General features: G+C 38.4%; 2 protein-coding genes across 3 annotated transcripts in view; one reads left to right on the top strand and one right to left on the bottom strand.

The window, feature by feature from the left end:
* Nucleotides 1-18,181, bottom strand: part of DIS3 (DIS3 homolog, exosome endoribonuclease and 3'-5' exoribonuclease) — a 43,106-nt gene extending 24,925 nt beyond the window's left edge. For both annotated transcript variants that reach the window (XM_081083103.1, XM_081083102.1), the window contains exons 1-13: nt 17,816-18,181; nt 16,836-16,993; nt 14,383-14,576; nt 13,679-13,752; nt 6,098-6,265; nt 5,187-5,351; nt 4,013-4,126; nt 3,758-3,895; nt 3,051-3,197; nt 2,536-2,652; nt 2,185-2,286; nt 974-1,038; nt 803-887 (exon numbers count right to left, since the gene is read on the bottom strand). In XM_081083103.1, the coding sequence (XP_080939229.1) occupies nt 803-887; nt 974-1,038; nt 2,185-2,286; nt 2,536-2,652; nt 3,051-3,197; nt 3,758-3,895; nt 4,013-4,126; nt 5,187-5,351; nt 6,098-6,265; nt 13,679-13,752; nt 14,383-14,576; nt 16,836-16,993; nt 17,816-18,043 (1,755 nt within the window). In that variant the 5' untranslated portion in view covers nt 18,044-18,181. The remainder of the gene's footprint in view (nt 1-802; nt 888-973; nt 1,039-2,184; nt 2,287-2,535; nt 2,653-3,050; nt 3,198-3,757; nt 3,896-4,012; nt 4,127-5,186; nt 5,352-6,097; nt 6,266-13,678; nt 13,753-14,382; nt 14,577-16,835; nt 16,994-17,815) is intronic.
* A 166-nt stretch (nt 18,182-18,347) lies between these two features.
* Nucleotides 18,348-20,981, top strand: part of PIBF1 (progesterone immunomodulatory binding factor 1) — a 223,918-nt gene continuing 221,284 nt past the window's right edge. The window contains exons 1-2 of the mRNA XM_081084193.1: nt 18,348-18,573; nt 19,612-19,904. Coding sequence (XP_080940319.1) covers nt 19,653-19,904 — 252 coding nt within the window. The 5' untranslated portion in view covers nt 18,348-18,573; nt 19,612-19,652. The remainder of the gene's footprint in view (nt 18,574-19,611; nt 19,905-20,981) is intronic.

Here is a 20,981-nt window from a genome sequence, read left to right as displayed (position 1 = left end):
AAATATGAAGATAGTATACAGGCCAACTTTGAAAATGCTAACCAGTCATGAGTTGGGACTGCTTCAGATAATGAATGGGATTCCTGAGTCAGGGCAAAAACCACCTATTTGGTCTTCTTAACACATTGCAGATGGATCATGAGAATTCTCACTTCGTATTACACAGTGTTTTACAGAGTATCATACTTTAAAAAGATATTAGCTTGTAAGAACATGTAATAAGTAACTTCAAAATGCAATGGGTATTTAATTTTAAAGCGTGCCTTTAACATTTATGTAAATGTTTTTTGTACTCGTTCAATAGAAACTTATCTGGCCACTGGATAAAGCTAGCAATAAAACTACTGGCCCACAATATGTTAAGTATACAAGCTTTCAGTGACTGAATACAGGAAAATCTATATATATAAAAGGCTAATATGCAAAGTGTCCCCTTGGGAGTTCGACCAGGAGACCAGGAGTTCAACTGCTTGCTATGATGTGCACTGACTACCAGGGGGTTTTGTGGAACAAAGGGAGGCCCTGGCTGGCAGCCAGAAGGCCCTGATAGGCCCTGATTGCCAGCCAGGCCTAGGGATCCTACCTGTGCATGAATTTCATACACCGGGCCTCTAGTGGCTATATAAACTCATTTCTAAATAACATCAAGAATTAAGCAGGTAACTTCAAAAATCTAGATTTTGTTGTAACACTGGGGAAAAAATTCTTAACTATTCTTAAGCCTAAGCTTTTTCAAAACATTCTAGAACACTGTCAAAAGTATCAAAGATTTTAAACAACAAATATTAACCATGAAACTAACCTTTGAATTAATGGCACTTTTGGTAAACCTTGTTTTTAATATTTCAGCATTGTGATTCATTTCCCAAATACATGAAAATGCCAGCCTATGGGGGAAATAGACAATATTTGCTCATGGGAATCAGTTAAAATAGTAACTACTATATTCTTATGAAATAACAAGCATAAATACCTGTCAACATTACATCTTAAGGAGCATAAGTTAGAACTAAGCAACTCTGGAACCATGTCAATCCTCTGGAACAGATAAAAGAGAGTTGCAGATTACTTAGCTATTTCCATACATTTTTTTATTTGAGGTTCTATTCTCAAGTAGCATTAATTTAATAAGAAAGGAGGAATATTCTGGTCTCTGTGAATAGAATTAAGAAAACATGAAATAAAAAGTCTATTTCTAGAAAAGTACTTACAAAAAATTGTTATAAAATGAAAGCAACGAAAGGAAAGTGGACTTCATATCAGTGGATCTAAGGATAAGTCCTCTACACTAAACACCTAGTTGTCCTCTGAAAGTCTGAAATCTCTAGTCTGGATATGAAGTGTATACTAGATAACTGACACAAGACCTGCTAGCTCTATGACTGGACCTTTCTCCAAGGCTTTCCACAAACGATATGGTGTTTTTAAAATACTAAAAAAGATGACACTAAATTTTTATGTAAAAAAACTACATAGAACTTTGACAATGAATTCATAACAGACTAAGCTTAATTTTCCCCTCTACTATCACAATTTTTCTCTGTAACTTTATGAGACTATACATAAAGAAGAATAAACAGCAAACTGTGACTGAGTAAATTCATTACTTAACTTTATAAAAAACAAAAAATACATTTTAATTAGTGACCCATAAATAGTATAAGTTAAATGTTACTGAATAATTCTATCAGCTATACATACCTGATATTTGGACCACTCAATAACAAAAAACATTGCAATATTTTCATTGATTTAAGGTTAACTTATTCTATATATTATTAGTCTTTTAGCTAATTCATGTACTATTCCAAACTTCGACTATTCAAGAATTCACAAGTGCACATGGTCCCTATGAACTAACTGGACAATTACTATAATAGTTATTCATCAAATTTCACTAAATACTGAGGCTGTCTTTTCCTAAGCAAACACCTCAGATGATTTTATTATTAAGAATGAAACATGTCTGGCTGGTGCAGCTCAGTGGTTGAGCATCAACCTATGAAACAGAGGTCACAGTTTGATTCCCGGTCAGGGCACATGCCCGGTTGCAGGCTTGATCCCCAGTAGGGGATGTGCAGGAGGCAACTGATCAATGATTCTCTCTCATCATTGATGTTCCTATCTCTCTCCCTCTTTCTTCCTCCCTGAAATCAATACCAAAAAAGAAACAGATGATGTTACCTTTTCACAAAGATACACAGTTGTTCCCCTTCTGGCTGATTCCTGATCCAAAGCATTTCCTGGCCTAATAAAATGGCTAACATCAGCAATATGAACACCAACCTTAAAAAGATAAAAATAAAACGATATCAACATGTTTAATTGGATAGAGTTTTAATAAATTTAGTTAAATTGAAAAAAGACTGTCACATTCACCATTTCAATTTTTAAAACATGCCCATTAGTCTCTGCAGCTACAACCAACTATACTTGGCACTAATAATTCACAAATAAATTCTACAATGGGTGAAAAGAAAACGAACTGAAAAACAAAACTATATTTAATTAAGAATGTAATTACAAAATGAATACCTCCAAATTTCCATTTTCAAGCTCTCTACAATGCAGAGCATCATCTATATCAGTACATCCTGGTGGGTCCACACTACAAACACATAGATGTCTCAGGTCTTCTCGGTTTTTCATGTCCTACAAGATGCCACATGATTAAGAAATAAAAACTGTTTTGGTAGTACAAATGCAGCACAGCTCGTATGAAATCAACAATATACAGGGGGACACCCTGAATTTAAAACAAACAAACAAAACAACAACTTCATCTTATGACTTAATGATTACCAGACATGATTTGCAACTTGTGGTTTCCTTGCCTTTGAAAAATTTGATATAAGGTAGTGTGGGTCCTCTAGAAAAATTATCTTTTAGTAAAGCAAGTGATTTCTGTAATAGCTAAGAGACCTTTAACTAACTAAATGTGGGGGAGGGGGAAATCAGTTTCTGCATATTTAAAAACACATACAGAATTCAAACAAAATTAAACCAGATATAGTCATTTATAAAATCACTAAGAATTCTTATCAACTTACGTTTTCAGTAATGCTCCAGGGCATCTTTGGTAGAAAGCTAAGGACAGCCTGTGAAAAAGGCTGGTGGGGAACATCATGCTCAAGTAACAAAACTTCTGTTTCAGTCTCTTTATCTCCAACTTCACCTAAATTTTTCACAAAGTGTCCCTAAAACCAAAAGTTATTATTAGAAAGGTATATTTTATCACTTTTTATTAGGTAATTTATATTTTATTATCACACGGAGCTCTTGAGTATTTATATGTAACCTTAATATTTCTAAATGTACCCATAACTACTTCTTAGAAATGACTCCTTGGTAAATTAAAGCCGATAAAGATGACAATTCTCAAGTGTTTATGATGAAGACTTTAGTGACGGCCTAGATTATTTCCTATAATCATTCAAGTTTAAAATGTGCTTCAAATATAGTAGCTTTAAAATCTGTTTATTGGTATCTACTTAGGTCTTAAACACCATTTTTGTAGTCACTATCAAAAGTTATTTGTTTGAAAAATTGAGTAAAAGTAACCAAATGATTTACATTGGAATTTCATAAGATTAATTGTCAAATTGGATGCACTACTTATCAAGTAATTTTGTGAAATATCCCTAAATTTAAGTATGAAGTTTACAAACAAGCATATTCTAGTTTCACGAAGTGAATCAATTTTATTCCCAAATTTTAAATAAATTACTCTAAAATAAAATTACTAATTCAAACTTACATTCGGATATCTGGAATTTCTGGGCCATCCATCAATAGCAACGATAATTCTCCGTCCTTCCAATGCAGACGCCTGTCTGGTTTCTATCCGAATTCGAGGAATTCTCTTCTCCGCAGGTGTAAAGAGATGTCTTCTTGACTAGAGAAAATTAGAAAAAAAGTATTTCACATACACACAGAAAATCACAGGATGAAGGCTCTAAGTTCTATTAAATTATATCATTTTTTATTACATAGCAATATACTCTCTACTCACCTCCTTAATATCAGACTTGGAAAGCATGCCACAATATGGTCTCCAATTCCTTTTTATTATTCCTACAACTCTACCTGTAGGTTTTAACATTTTTTCATTTACAGCAGTCTTCAGCTGGGATTTAAAAATAAAAATCTTGTTATTTTTCTTTTAAGTACAATGATACAATTTCCCTTCATAATTAAAATACAAATGTGGATACTAATATTTTCAGGCCCTAAATTATGTCATAAAAATACAGAATCTTGATGTTTCAAAATTCTAGGCAATGGCATGCCAAACCAAAGCATGGACATTTTCCATAATAATAAGGGACTACAAAGAGATAACTGAAAAAAATTAATATAACTGAATAAGTATGTCAGAATTCAACTCTTTTTCAATTTTAATATCATGATTTACTAACACATACAGAGGTCTGGGATTTAATAGACTAGGATTTTAGTAGTAGTATGCACTAATTAGCTGTGTGGCATTTATTAAATCCTTAAAAAAAGAGATATATCTTTAATGGTTCTTTTTTTATCCAAAATAAAAATCCAAAGAATATTTATTAGAAACAGCAAGAGAACCTTACGGTACTTCACTTCTAAACACTCTTTTTTGGCCTAGACTCTACAGGCACAACGTCATAGTAAGACTCCAGAATGTAATTCATGGAAAAAGAACCACTAATGTATGAATAATTACATTATTCCTGTTAATTCTAAAATAGGGAAATAAACTGATCATATCAGGTAAACTTTGGCTCCTAAGAACAACCGAAAGTATTCTCTTTCATAATAAATATGGTAATGGAGAAGGGCTTATTAAACAGACCCAAATATAAAGGCCTAGTAGAACATCTATTATACTAAGGGAATTTTAACATTACATAAAAGCATTTCAGAAAATTTTAATTTTATTTACTTAAAACTCACTGGTTCCAGTTTCATACGCAAGTTAACAGTCTTTTTGTGCTTAAACCTGTTTACTTGAGCCAATTCAGATATTCATTTAAAAGAAGACTACTGAAATAGTTAGAGGGAAAAAAAATCAACTCTGTGTAGAACTATAATTTTGTTCAATAAATCTGAAAGCAATGAGATTTGTGTAATATTCTCCAAAAGTAACACACTGACTTAATTATACAAAAATTACACAGACAAAAATTAAAACTTGCTTGGTTTCATACAATGCGTTCTGTTTCCTCTTCTTTCTCCACATCATCTTCATTTTGACCTTCATCTTGTAAAACCACAGAAGATGGTGCTACCCACTGATTTTTGGGGAGAAGCTCCACAGCCACAATGTCTTCATGAATAGCTCGATTTAAATTTTTAAGCCCTTGTAAGATTATCTGTAAAACAGTAAATGGCATGTGTGCAGATATTCTAATGGTAATAATTGGAAGGTTACCTAAAAGAAGTTTAGATATACTCTGAATGTCGCTATGTATTTCTATTTGTCCTCCTTTATATTTTTCTTCGTTATCGTGTCCCTTTACTACACCCTCTTAATTTCTCAATATCAAGTAGAAAAAAACATGGTCAGAAAACATGGGTTGTGTTCATGGCTCTGCCATAACTCTTACATTAGTATGAAGAGACCTTAGGGAAATTTCTTAACCTCTGTAAACCTCAGGGTCCCGATTGGTGAAACACAAAGAGTACCACTTTTATAGGCTGGGTTGAAGATTAAATGAAATGCAGCATGCAAAGCAGTTAGCAGAGTATACGGCAAACAGTAAGAATCCCAAAATAATTGCTATCCACTTTACAGTATGTAGTCTTCTGAAGCAATTACATGTTATGTAAATAGTATTCCCCATAACTGATCTTAATATATAAAAAAGAGGTATCCTATTCATTAATATTTGATTGACTAAACAATAAAAGTAGGGTAATAGAAATTATTTTCTTCAATAAGTAGTTTCCTAAAAAAGTGATTAATTCTAGTATCTATACCTCCCACAAACTGCTTTCAAGCTGATAAACTGGGAGTACAAAGCAAATTTAAATTCTCATATAAAATTTTAAACACTTATAAAAGAAAATAATGAACAAAAAGTATTTTAGTATATAAGGAATATATTTACACACTTGCCTCTTTATTTTCTTCAGCATCTCCATGAACCCATACTGTAGCTTCTAAGTAATTTTCCCTGCTGGCTCTAAATGTTCCTTGAAGGTATGTACCAGATTTTATGCCTTGTTGTAACTTACTTAAGGGAAGATGCTCTGAAAATATTATTTTTCCACTTTCTATTTCATTCTGTGAAATAAGCAAACCAAAAAATGCAGTTAATATGTAAGTCTTCTGTACACTAAATATATAACTATTATCATTATCAAGTAATTTCTTTTAAATACCTTCCACATCATGGTATATACAACTCCTTGAATAAGAGAATATAATATAGCACAGTGACAGAAAAAAATGCTTTCAGTTCATAGGCAACTTACAAAATATTTCAATTTCATTACATTTAAGGCTTTTTTTAAAAAATATATTTTATTGATTTTTCACAGAGAGGAAGGGAGAGAGACAGAGAGCCAGAAACATCGATGAATAAGAAACATCGACCAGCTGCCTCCCGCACATCCCCACTGGGGACGTGCCCGCAACCCAGGCACACGCCCCCGACCGGAATCGAACCCGGGACCCCTCAGTCCGCAGGCCGACGCTCCATCCACTGAGCCAAACCGGCCTCGGCTACATTTAAGGCTTTTATCCACAGATGTAGGTCACTAAGAAACCACTGGCCAGTACAGGCCTCCCAAAACAAAGGTGTGAATACTTAAGTGGGTGGGTAGATATGTAGAGGCTAAATTGAACCCTCAATTTCATGAAATGTTTTGGCTATTAAAGCATAAGAAAAAAACTATTACACCCCAAATCCTAACTGCATGGCTCCTTTCATTTCCTTCTCTATTTCCCACAATTTTTCACCTTCCAAGGAAAATACGTTATACCTTCTCCTTTTTTGCTTACCTAACTTCCCCATCTTCCTTCCCCACTCTCAGATGGGGGACCTCAATATTAATACTGAGACTCAGAAGCAGTCAGTAGAGACCTACTTCATCTTCCTACTACTGAATCTGCCTATTTACTTGCATTAACACCAAAATCTCAGCTTTCTCTCCTGTATCAATAAATACAGTATTTCTGTTCTTTCATTTTTTAAAACATTTTTTACTGATTTTTTTCTTGAGAGAGGAAGAGAGAAACATCGATGTGAGAGCAAAACATTAATCGGCTGTCTCCTGTACGCCCCACAACCTGGCATGTGCCCTGCCTGACCAGGAGTTGAAACGGCAACCTTTTGGTGCACGGGATGACACCCAAAGAACTGAACCACACTGACTGTTTCTGTTCTTTCAATTGAACACTACAAACCATCTACTCTCTTTTTTTAAAAATATATTTTATTGATTTTTTTACAGAGAGGAAGGGAGAGGGATAGAGAGTCAGAAACATCAACGAGAGAGAAACAATTGATCAGCTGCCTCCTGCACACCCACTACTGGGGATGTGGCCGCAACCAAGATACATGCCCTTGACCAGAATCGAACCTGGGATCCTACAGTCCGCAGGACGACGCTCTATCCACTGAGCCAAACCGGTGAGAGCCCATCTACTCTCTTCTACTCAAGAACTTAGTCTTTTAATATCTTCTGCCTTTAGAATCAAACATTTTCACCATCATATAAACATAAGATAATCCATTAAAAATAAATAGCCAGGCTAGTGTGTCTCAATGGCTGAGCATCAACCTGTGAACCAGGAGGTCATGGTTCAATTCCTGATCAGAGCCAAGGCTGTGAGCTCGATCCCCAGTAGGGGGTGTGCAGGAGGCAGTTAATCAATCATTCTCATTGATGTTTCTATCTCCCTCTCACTTCCTCTCTCTGAAATCAAAAACATATTAATACATACATACATACATACATACATACATACATAAAATTTTGGTCTCCTTCCAGATACTGGCCTGATCATCTGTTCAATTCATACCAAAATACTACAACAATATTCTCTAGAATAGCTGTGTATCCACTTACTTACCTGCACTTTCTCCCAAATCCACTATAATCAAGTGTCATCCTCAGTCAACTGAAACCAAATTGCCAAGGTCACTCGTATATGATCTTAGCAATGTAAATGCTCTGTTCTCAGTCCTATGAAATTTTTTTAAAAAGATCTTTCCTTCCCCAAGACACATCAGCATCCAAATCATCATTCCTTTGGTTTCTGTCCTACTTCACTGATTCGTTTCTTCTGTCAATTCTTCTGTTCCTGATCTCTAAATGTTGTTGTATGCCAAGGCTCAGCAATAGGCCCTTTTCTTTCTTTATCTACATTTATTCCCTTATTGCCTCCCGTCTTTAAAAAAAAACCAACACAACCATAAAAGACCCCTCTTGATCCCGCTTGCTCTGCAAATACCATACTTCTCTCCTTCGATTACAGCACTAAAAGTGTTACAATACTGTTATTTCTCTTTTCCCATTTTTCCGCCTATACTAGTCAGACTTCTGCCTCCCACCCATCAAAACTACTCTGGAAAGGTCCTCCAAACTGTCATAATGCTAAATCCAATCATCAGTTCTCATTAATTTATCAGCAACATTTGACACAGATGATCACTCCCTTGTCCTTGAAACATTTTCTGTACTCAGCTTCCATGGATTTCACTCACCTGGTTTTCCTCTTATATTGCTTTTGCTGGTTTGGGTCTCATGTTTCTGACTTCTAAATATTAGAGTGCCAAAGAACTCAGTGCTTGGACCTCTTCTCTTTTCTATCCATACTTATTCCCCTAGATCAGAGCTAAGCAAACTAAGTTCATGCATCAAATAGTTTTATTGGAGCACATCAATACTCCATTATTTATCTACTAGAGGCCTGTTGCATGAAAAGATTCATGCAATAGGCCTTCCCTTCCCCTGGCTGCTGGCACTGATTTTCCTCCGGCACCCGGGACCCAGGCCTTCGCTCCGGCCGGAGCCGCCTTCAGTCTTCGCTGCTCCAGCCGGAGCCACCTTCAAGCCTTCACTGCTCTGGCCGGAGCCACCTTCAAGCCTTCACTGCTCTGGCCGGAGCCACCTTCAAGCCTTCGCTGCTCTGGCCGGAGCCACCTTCAAGCCTTTGCTGCTCTGGCCGGAGCCATCTTCAGTCTTCGCTCCACCGCTTCGCGTCTACGTATACAAATTAACCACCATCTTTGTTGGCGGTTAATTTGCATATTGCTCTGATTAACCTATTGTGGGCGTAGCTAAGGCACGGTCAATTTGCGTTTTGTCTATTATTAAATAGGATGGTTGATGGCTGTTTCTGCACTACAATAGTGTAAGTTGAGTACTTGCAACAGAGATCATTGTTTGCAAAGCTATAAAAAAAATACTATTTATCCTTTACAAAAAAAGTTTGCCTGGGAGAAAATATTTGCATATCCATGATAAGAAAATTGTACCCAAATTATGTAAAGAACCCTTACAACTCAATAAAAAGACAAATAACCCAACTATAAAATGGGCAAAGGATTTTAAAAAACATTTTCTCAAAAAGACACTCATATACACTCATGTACACATAGGCACGCCAACAAGGTCATGAAAAAATGCTCATCACCAATCATTAGGAAAATGCAAACAAAACCCAATTAGGTATCACTTCAAACCCATTAGAATGGCTATAATAAAAAAGACAATAACGTATTGGTGAGAAAATGGATAAACTGGAACCCTCATACATTGCTTTGGGAATGCACTTTGGAAAACACAAATATATCTGAAATACTTGAAAAGCAGTTTGGCAGTCCATCAGAAAGTTAAACATAAAATTATCCTATGACCCAGCAAACCCACTTGTATATATCGAAGAGAAATGAAAACACATATCCATACAAAAACTTAAATATTCATAGCAGCATCCTAAATTAATAGCCAGTGAGTGAAAACAACTAAAATACCAGTAACTATCAACTGGAAAATGGATAAATAAAATGTTATTTGGCAATAAAAATAAATTAAGTATTGATATATGCTATAACAGGAGAAAACTGAAAATATTAGGCTAAGAGAAAAAAAGCCAGTCACTAAAGACCACATACTGCATTATTTCATTTATGTGAAATGTCCAGAATAAAGTTATAGGCAGAAAAATCAGTGGTTGCTTTGGGCTGGAGCAACAGCATTTCAGGAAGAGATTGGAATAGAGTGGTAATGGGTATGGAGTTTCTTTGACAGGGGAAGAAAACATTCTAAAATTAGATTGTGGCGATGGTTACAGAATTTTGTGAATACACTTTATTTTCTGTAAAAAAAAAAAAAAGGTCTACTAATCCCTACCCTAGATAATCTCATTTGGTCTTATCACTTTATATACTACCTATATATTGATTACTTCCAAATTTGTCTAGGGTTAGGACTAGACAAATTTGGAAGTAATCAATATATAGGTAGTATATAAAGTGATATGAACTTTAGATTTGTATACCCAACTATATGTACCATAAAAGTACTTGGAGCTCTGATAGGTATCTCAAACTTAAAATGTCTAAAATTATACTTGTGATTTTCTACCTAATCCCACTTCTTCCATTTTATATAAATAAAACGATACTATTTATGTAGATGCTTAGGTGAAACACCTAAAGTCATCCATATTACCTCATAGCCCCATCTAATCCATCACCAAGTCCTAAGACACTTATCTATAAAATACACCCAATATCTCAGTACTTCTCACTACCTTAACTGCTATTACCTTGGTCCAATTTTGTCTTCTCTCCCCAAAAGTACTAAAATATTCTCCTACCTGGAAACTCTTGTTTCTAATATATTCTTAGAACAGCCGGATAAGTCATATTATTCCCCTGCTCAACAGCTATCCAACAGTAGAAGACATATTTTCCCCATGACTTTTTATATATATATGTTACTTTGCCCTATCTACAGTTCGAACTTCATTACTAATTTTCTCACTCCATCCCATTTTCTCTTTCTTAATCTTACCTACTTATTCTAATCTTTGAACTTGCTGTTTCCTCTGCTTGAAATGCTCTTCCCCTAGTTATCACCATGGCTTACTCCTTTACATAACTGAGCTAAAATGACTGCCTCAAAGCCAACTTGCTTACTTAACACTCTTCACATCTCAACTTAGATATTATTTCTATTGAGAAGCCCTGACATCCCAAATCTGGTGCCCTTGTTAAGTACAGCCCACTCTACTATACTGCTTGTTTTGAAAACACAAATTGTTCCAATGTGACTGATATATTTAGAAAATACTAGGTGAATGAACAAAACTGTACCAGGTGAACCAAGATGCATAGGAATCCACAAAACGCACACATACCTCCCCCAAACATCTTCACAATGACCTCAGATCACCATATGTTCTGAGCCCCACCATCTTCGTCTGCTGTTAACAACTTCCTGTCTGAATTTAGATAATCCTCTTCCCACCACTTCCTGAAGTTTTTGAGTATGTGCCTCTAACCACATTTTCCCATAAGCTCTGTGGTTTTTATTACATGACTAGAGGCCCGGTGCACGAAATTCATGCACTCGCATGGGGGGGAGTCCCTCAGCCCGGCCTGTGTCCTCTCACAGTCCGGGAGCCCTTGGGGGATGTCTGACTGCCAGCTTAGGCTCACTCCCTAAGCTGGCAGTCAGACATCCTTAGCACTGCCACGGAGGCATGAGAGGCTCCAGCCACCGCAGCTGTGCTCACCAGCTGTGAGCCTGGCTTCTGGCTCAGCAGCGCTCCCCCTGTGGGAGCCCACTGACCACCAGGGGGCAGCTCCTGCACTGAGTGTCTGCCCCCTGGTGGTCAGTGCGTATCACAGCAACCGGTCTTTCTGCCATTTGGTTGATTTGCATATTAGCCTTTTACTATACAGGATGTTGCATAGCACAGTGAATCTGAGGAACACACATGTTATATTACAACAAAACTCACTATAATTTCACCATACCCAACATTTAGTACCATAATACTTAATCAAATACTATGTATTACCAATGTTAGATTACTTGTTTCTTCTCCTAGATCAGTGCTATTCAAAACAACTTTGTGATGAAGGGAATATTCTTTTTGTGATGTCCAAAATGGAAGCCACTATGCACAAGTGGCTCTTGAGAATTTCAAATGGATAATGCAACTGAGAAAATGAATTTTTAACTTGAATTAAATTTAAACAGCTACATGCAACTAGGGGCTACATATTAGACAGGGCAATTCTAAATCTGTACTCCAAAAATCAAGCTCAGCTTTTATTTTCTCACATTTTGTTTTCTAAAGTAGCTGGTTGAAGGCAAACAGAAATGGGAAAAATATTGTAAAGACTGGATGTATGTATAATGCTCTATTAAAATCTATTTCTATAACAACAATAGCTACCATTTATACACTTACTCTGTGCTAGGCACTGAGATAAGAATTTTAATACTACCGTTATTCTCTCATTCAATCCTCATAACAACATTATCAAGTGACTATTGCTAAACACACTTTACATGTAAGGAAATGAGGGCTCACGAAGTTTAATGATTCCCGTAGCATGCCCTCTCACATCTGCTATTACAGTGATTCCTCTGCCTCTAATCTTGCCCGATACAGTGAATCATTTTACATATCAATATTAGAGTGTTCTTTCAAATAAATAACATTTCTGATCATTCTCCTCCATCCCTCCCAGGCATGCTCTTATATACCCTTAATTTCTTTTAGCAACCCAGTATAAGGTAGGGAGCCCAGAATCCTATATGCTATTATCCTATATAATAAAACCCTAATAAGCAAACTGACCAAATGGCAGAAAGACTGGCGGAATGACTGGTCGCTATGATGCTCTCTGACCACCCAGGGGCAGACGCTAAACGCAGGAGGCTGCAGGCCCCGACCAGCGTCGTCGATGGAGGGCAGGGTTGGCGAGTGGACGGTGCCAGGCCACCAGCCAAGGCAGGTGCCATTGGGGGCCCCTGATCGCCCTGCCGGTCACCCTGCATAGGGAGGTGACCGGTGGTGGTGGCTGTGGGTAGGGTCGGTGAGCAGGAGGCGTCAGACCAGCTAAGGCAGATGCCAGTGGACTTCCCTGCCCCCGTTCACCCTGCCAGTCACCCCACAGATAGGTCATGATTGCCGGCCAGGCCTAGGGACCCTAGCCATGCACCAGGCCTCTAGTCTCTTCATTACAGCCCTTTAGGGAGATCTTTGTAAGGCAATATAAAAATTACTGACCTACAGGGTTCTCATTATCAGACCCCTGCCCTTCCTAGTCTATCTCTTATGATTGCCTTCTCTCCTCCTTTGGGATTACCACTATAGTATGCTCTATCTTCAGTACCTGCCACTTCTTTGTCAAATAGCTACTCCTATTCACAAACCAGCCATAGATTCTTTTATTTATTCATCAAACAGTGCTACCAAGTGCCAGGCTCTTCTCAGGTTGCTGAGGATATATTGGCAAGCAATGCTATTTTAGAGTGTCATGTCTTTTAGAAATGGTATTTTCATAAGGCGATTACAGACCCTCTTACTATCTATAAGCCAACTACTATTCCAATTCCCACCAACATTCCAATTTTTATATTTCATAAAATTATATTACATTTCAAAATGGGTATTTTAATATTTTTACTTTTCAGAAACAAAATAAAACAAACTCAAACATACCCCTTCTTCAGACAAACAAGCAAGACGATCTATGAGTTCAGGGTTAGCAGTTAGGCTCTTTACATATTCTTCACCTGAAAAATAAGTTTTATAGTTCTTGATAAATTCAACTGTTTTTTGCTTATTTGTTTTTTCTTAGATATGGAAGAACATCAATCATCTTTTTGGGGGGCGAGAAGGAAGTCCATATCTGTTGATGTGATCATGCCCACATCAGTGAGTGAAGACAGTGGGTCAAGCCTATCTATGAGCTTTTATTGCTAAGCCAATTCCAAACAGTGATGGGGAAACTGGGCACCACAACACACTGAGCTTAGAAATGCAGAGAAATTTAAAAATGCAAAAATAGCCCTAACCAGTTTGGCTCAGTGGATAGAGCGTCGGCCTGCGGACTGAAGGGTCCCAGGTTCAATTCCGGTCAAGGACATGTGCCTTGGTTGCGGGCACATCCCCAGTAGGGGGTGTGCAGGAGGCAGCTGATCGATGTTTCTCTCTCATTGATGTTTCTGACTCTCTATCCCTCTCCCTTCCTCTCTGTAAAAAAATCAATAAAATATATATATTTTAAAATATGCAAAAATATCACGAGGTACTAAAAGACTATGAAAATATAATACAGCCAAGTGAATTTCTAACCATGGGCCTGATGATAACTTTTATATACATTTGAAACATGAATTAACAGTTTCTACATTTAGACTTACAAGTGAAAGCTGGTATTCCTTCTTCTATGGCTTTCTCTTTGTTTTTCCTGTCATTTGTTATTAAGATGACTTGCAGTTCATTCTCTGCTGACATTTTCTTCAAATGTTCATTGTACCATTTTGCTGCTACTCTAATGGCTCTATCATTCCTGTCATTAGAATTTTCTCCCTGTTTTTGTTCTATGTAAGTTTCTCTAAATGTAAAGGAAAGAAAAATTATTTTAAAAAAGAAATGAAAATCAATAAAAATAAGCATATGTAAAAACTATTAGGATATAAATGCTTAATAAGCACTAAACTGAAAAGTCAAGGGTATATCTTTTTCTCTTGAATGTAATTCAGATTTATAACTCAGAGAGGAAATAAATAGGATCCTTATAGTTAAGTTTCTAAGACAACAACTGCTTAGAAAAAGAAAATCATGTTATTAATGGAATGATTAAAAGGCTAATTTTATTTCACCAGAAGGAAAATCAAGATCAGAATTTATATTCAGGTTAGAACATCAAATAAGTAATGGTTTGTTGGAAAAAACTATAATAAAACTTTGCAGGTCTGATAGTGAGATTTCATTTGAACTGTAGGTTAACAGTAATTCCTAAAAGCTATAAAATAGTACAATTACTTAATTTATTATATCATTCTATAAATATATAATGAATGTAAATTATCCATGATAAACACACTAGTAATGCCAGAGGCTATCTAGAGAATAAAAGACCAGATACAGATTATGACTGAAAATTTCCTTTCTAAGACTATTTACTCTGAACTCCCAAATATTTCAGCATACCCATCATTTACTTGAATCTATTTTACAAGCCAAATTTAAGTACAATAACAAAACTCAGTACAGTAACTTCTAGTGCTTAAAAATAATAGATTCAATTAAAAAATTTTAGACTTATTTATACTAGTTTTTAGAATTATTTTATTCACCATTTACACCTACTAATGCTTTAAGTGTAACAATCAATGACACTGTTGTAAATTTCTGAATTGGTTTTAGCATGACTTGAGGAAAAGAATCTTAGATGATATTTACCTAAGTGTCCTAAGATCTAAGATTTTTCCTGTTAACCCCAGTATTGCTAAACTCTATTCACTGCACTTAAGTTAACAAAATAACCACTGATTAGGGATCTGATGACCATGCTCCACAGAAACTTGGTCTTTCTCCACTGAAAAACAACATTTCTACTTCTAGATTTCAAGCTAGGAATAAGATGGCTACAAGTGTTTTACTGATGTTCTTTTTAAAGAAAGTCTGGCTTTTTAAAATGTTTTTTTTAAATTGATTTCAGAGAGAGGATGGGAGAGGGAGAAAGGGACAGAAACATCAATAATGAAAAAGATCATTGATCGGCTGCCTCCTGCACGCCCCCTATTGGGGATTGGGCCTGCAACCGGGACTTGTGCTCTGACCGGGAATTGAACGATAACCTCCAGATTCATGAGTCTCAACCACTGAACATTGGCTGGACAGATGTTCTTTACAAGAACAATTTTTTTTTTAAGCTTGGGATATAAGAATAAAGAAAAAAATTGAGAAACTAACTTTTTAATTTGCATATTCCAATGGGATTTCATCACCAAATCTACCAGGTAATCCAGTGGTCCAAATGGGGGTGATTTTGCCCCCTGTGAACATTTGACAATGTCTGGAAACATTTGGGTTGTTACAACTCTGTGGATGAGGAGGAAGGTTGCTACTGGCTTCTAATGGGTAGAGGCCAGGGATGCTGCTAAACATCCTATAACACAGGAAGACAGCCCACCCACAGCAAAGAATTATCCAGCTCAAAATGCCAGCCGTGCCAAGGTTCAGAAGCCCTAACCTAACCTAATAAAAGCATACTAAGACGCATCACAGATTTATGTAACATACATCCTGACATCTCTTTTCGAAGATCACCCGTTATGTTCAAACACAGGTCATGAATTCGAAACATAACAAAGAATTCTATACTTGAGCCATATCTTCTTCAATGTGATCAGTTATAAGGTATTAGTTTAATTTGTAAAAGCCCATGAAGAATAAAGCTGCTTTATATTTAAAACCTCCTTCACAAACTTACACTTTTTTTAACCTATGTTGTCTATTCATATAACATGGTATTCCAGGAACCTAGGCAAATTTTACCTGCCATCATTCTATTGCTGGACTCATACTAAAATCAATTCAAAATGAAAACATTTTAGAAATAAAAGCACCTACTATAGCACAGGAGCAGGAGACCCTGGTTCTAGGTTTGATGCAATCAGTGCTTAGGGGACCTTAATTAGGTCTGCTTAGCATTACCTTCTGTACAGCTGTGTGAGAACCAAATAAAATTCCTGTGAGTACAAGCCCTATCAGAGAGCTTCTGGCATCGCACATGACTGACAGGAGCCCTCCTCCACATGTAGATAATTCTGTGGTTTTCTGATAATTATCATGATTTTCCTCCTACCTATGGTGCTCGTTGGTGAACGTGTAGAAATGCTTCTCCTGGTTACTAGTCAAATCTCGGATTCGTTTATATACCGGGGCACTGCGGTTTCTCACTTCTTGCAGAACTGTTTGTAGTACAATTACATTCCTGATGGCAGGGTCCTCAAGAACATCAATCTTAAAGAAAAGAAGCAGAAAAAAGAAAAATTAATTTTCCTATGTTCATTCGTAAATTGTTTGTCGAAAATAAAACGCCATGGGTGTAAAAAACAAAACAAAACAGTAACGATAGCCTGGCCTGGTGGCTCCGTGGTTGGAGCCTCCGGGTCCCCCAAAAGGTTGCGTTTCCGATTTCCGGTCAGGGAACATCCCTAAGGTTGCGGGTTCGATCCTGGTCATCCTGCTCGGGCGCGGGGGCGAGGCAACCGATGGATGTTTCTCTCTCACATCAATGGTTCCCTCTTTCTCTCCCTTTCTTTCTCTAAAAATAAATGACACATAACCTCCGGTGAGGACTAACACACACACACACAATGCATGTTAAGGTATGGAGAGATTTTGCTATAGAAAGCCCTTGGACATGTAAAAGCACAGGTAAACAGACTAACTCTAAAACTTCGCAGAACTAAGTCCATTAATGAAGAAATACGTCGGCCCACATATTTTCGTTAGTAGGCACTTACAAGCTGCCTGGGGGTCGCAGGCTGGAGGCCACAGAAGCCAAGTCCCGGCCTCTAGACAGTTACAATCTAAGGCAGAAGAGACACCAGGAGTTAGAAAAATAACGTATGTAAAGTCCTTATGATCCCAAGAACTCAAAAACACCACCTACAAGGACGAGAAGCTCGTCCTGGGGGTCAGGAGGCATGCGTCCCAGCGGTCTGCCTCTCCCTGAGCGCGTGAGGCTGCGCGAGACCGGCCCCCTCGGGCTCAGCTTCCCTGTCTGTCACACCCCTTTCCTGGCCGGGCCGCGCGGACCAGGCTCGCCCGCCCACGCACCTGGTGCAGCAGCACGTTGGTGTCAGGCAGCAGGTAGTGAGGCTGCGGGCAGAGGCTGCTCGCGGGGTCCAGGGGCTGCGGCTCGAGGACCGGCCCCTCGTGCGCCCCGCCGCAGGCCGCGCACCCCGGCGCCCCGCAGCCGATGTCATCCCGCAGGTAGTGCTCGCGCACGATCTTCATCACGCCGCCCGCCCGGGTCTTCTTTAAGAAAGTCTTAGACTTCAGCATCTTGCCTCGCGGCGCGGAATCCCGACGGCTACCGCGCTCTTCCGGCGACCGGAGTCAGTTCGGAGCCCTGTCGCACGACTATCCCTTACCCGGAGGTTCGCGCCTTTCCGCTCCCAGACACTAGCGGACACTTCTCGCGGGAAAACGTCGAGATTGATGCTGGTTGGCTCTCCGAGGGCTACGGGGATTGGGCAAAAGCGAGGAGCCAGAGAGGAGGGGCGGATCTCGGAGCCATTTCCGCCCACGATGTGGGCGTGGCCCTCCTCTGGACTCCAGCTCCCAGCATGCGTTGCTTCCGGCGCCTGGGCGGATCCCGGCCAAGTTCCGGCGGCTTGGGCGTTTGCAGACTGGCGCTTCCACGGTCCTCTTCTGGGCGCCCAAATGGTAGTCTTGGTTACGGATCCCAACGGTCCCCCACCTGAAATTCACTTTTGAGGTGCTGCAACCTGAGCGTCTGATTGAAGACACCTCCAGCTCCCGGCTGTGGCGGCTGGTCCAGCCTTCGACGGGGAGTAATTGAAGCTTTCGAGGTAGCTCTTGGCTATCCCATACCCGCGGGAGGGCAAGGAATCCCCCGATGCTGCCAAGTTTGGGTTTTCTTCGCCCCGCACGGGTGGGCAGTATCAGTCCCTGATCCTTTGAGACCCTGGTGGTGTTGCCCGTTTTGATTTCATCCAGTTCTTCCCCTTTGCCCTTTAAAAAGGAGGGAAGCCGATTCAGCCAAAGTGCTTGCCATTTCCCCTCCATACCCACAGCCGTGGGTTTAGAAAAACTGTTATCAGCAATACCGTAAACAATTCATTATATCGTGTAGTATTAAAATAGAGGAGTTGTTCAGTTCTTCTGGAAGGGTAAGAAGTTCGATTTAGAATTCTTGAGTGTTTCTCTGCTACCCTCTTGTTTTCATCGGCTATCTGCATGCTTTTATGTCACTGCTGCCCCTCTTTAAAAATCTTCAGTGATGCCTCATTGCCTGCAGAATAGATTTCTAACGCATTTGACATTCAAGGCCCTCCACAGCCTGGATTATTAAGGCTGTGTGTGTGTTTGGTGGGTGAAGGAGTCACTAACTACTCGGATTCACAAAGACTCGACCCCAGCCTGACCCCTCTCTCTCCCGTTGTCTTTACACTTTCACCCCCTCTCCACCAATCTTAGCACCTGCATGCTTTCCCCTTCTTCCTACTCCTCCCCAAATCCTCCAAGATTCTATCTTCTATCTTTGTATAACCTTCCCCAGACCAACTCGGAAGTGATCTCTCTAATAGTGAACATGTGCTGCTTTTATTGGTAGCATTAGAGCTCTCTATCCTTTGTCTCCTACATATTTCTTTGTCTCCTCCGACTATTCCTGCGCCCAGGAACTGGGTTTCTTATTCATCCAAGTGCCTGAGTTCATAATAGGATTTAATGAGTTTGATTTAATGTGTTCGACCTGAGCAATAATTTACTAATGTGTCCTAGATTTGGGATCCTCAGATTGCCTTGGGGAATCCTTAGGGTCTCTGTAATATGCTTTCCACAGAGAATGTTTGAGTACATTTAACTTGATATTTTTTAACCTACAGAAAACTGAAATAGAATTGGAGAAGAAAACTGATCCATAATAATGTCTCGAAAAATCGCCAAGGCATCAAAAACAGTGAATGTCTCCAGCTCTCTGGAATCTGAAGATATTAGTTTAGAAACAACAGTTCCTACAGATGACATTTCCTCATCAGAAGAAAGAGATGGTAAAATCAAAATCACCAGGCAGCTAATTGAACGAAAAGAACTACTTCATAATATTCAGTTACTGAAAATAGAGCTATCCCAAAAAAATATGATGATTGACAATTTGAAAGTAGATTATCTTACAAAGGTAAGATCAGCTGTAAAGTTTGTAGTGTTTTTAAGCTGCAGGTAAATAAGAATTAAATTTATATGTATATGCCCAGAATTTGAAATTATAAATTTATCATGTCAGGAAAGTAATTATATTTTCTTGCATAGCTTTAAAACACTGGTTTTAGAAGGGTGTGTGTGAATATTTCTGTGTATCGAAAAGTACTGAAAGAAGAGGAGACGTAAAGGTGGGCAGGGATGAATTGCTACTGTAGACTCCATTTTTTAAATCTAGCATGTGTGAGATATGTTTTCTTACGTGTTTTTTTCTAGCCAAGTTTTCTGCTTTATTGAGAACTAACCCTGATGTGACTAGTTTGATAGGGAAGAATCAAGATCATGATTATTGGATCTATATAGTTCTCTACTGTGGAGATTAGGTTTCTTCGGTATTTTTCTATTTGATAGTTACTATATTTGTCTTTTAATTTGATAGTTACTGTATTATAGCAACAAGTGTAAATTCAGTTACCATAGTCTTTAACAAGTGGTGTTTGCCAAATAAGAAGGTATGTGCCCTTGACCGGGAATCAAACCTGGGTCCCTTCAATCTGAGGGCTGACGCTCTAACCATTGAGTAAAACTGGCCAGGGCAGCAATGTCTACTTTAGATAGGAGTCACAGACCTTTTCTGTAAAGGGCCAGAATGTATATGTATATATATATAATTGTTGTTAATCCTCACCCGAGGATAGTTTTCCATTGATTTTTAGAGAGAGTGGAAGGCAGGGGGAGAGACACAGAGAGAAACATCTATATGAGAAAGACACATTGTTTGATTGCCTCCCATACACACCTTGACCAGGGCAGGGGATCAAACCTGCAACAAGACACATTCTCTTGACTGGAATTGAACCTGGGACCCTTCAGTCCAAGGGCCAACACTCTATCCACTGATCCAAACAGGCTAAGGCCAGAAATTAAATATTTCATGCTTTGCATGCCACATATGGTCTAGCACATATTTTTCTTTGTTGTTTTTTTTTAAACAACACTTTACAAATTAAAAACCCATTCTTAGCTCAAGGGCTGTACAAAAACAGGACATGGACTG

The sequence above is a fragment of the Myotis nattereri genome (assembly GCF_964212035.1).
Source record: "Myotis nattereri genome assembly, chromosome: 2".
Taxonomy (NCBI): domain Eukaryota; kingdom Metazoa; phylum Chordata; class Mammalia; order Chiroptera; family Vespertilionidae; genus Myotis; species Myotis nattereri.
This window is presented reverse-complemented; position numbering and strand designations above follow the sequence as displayed.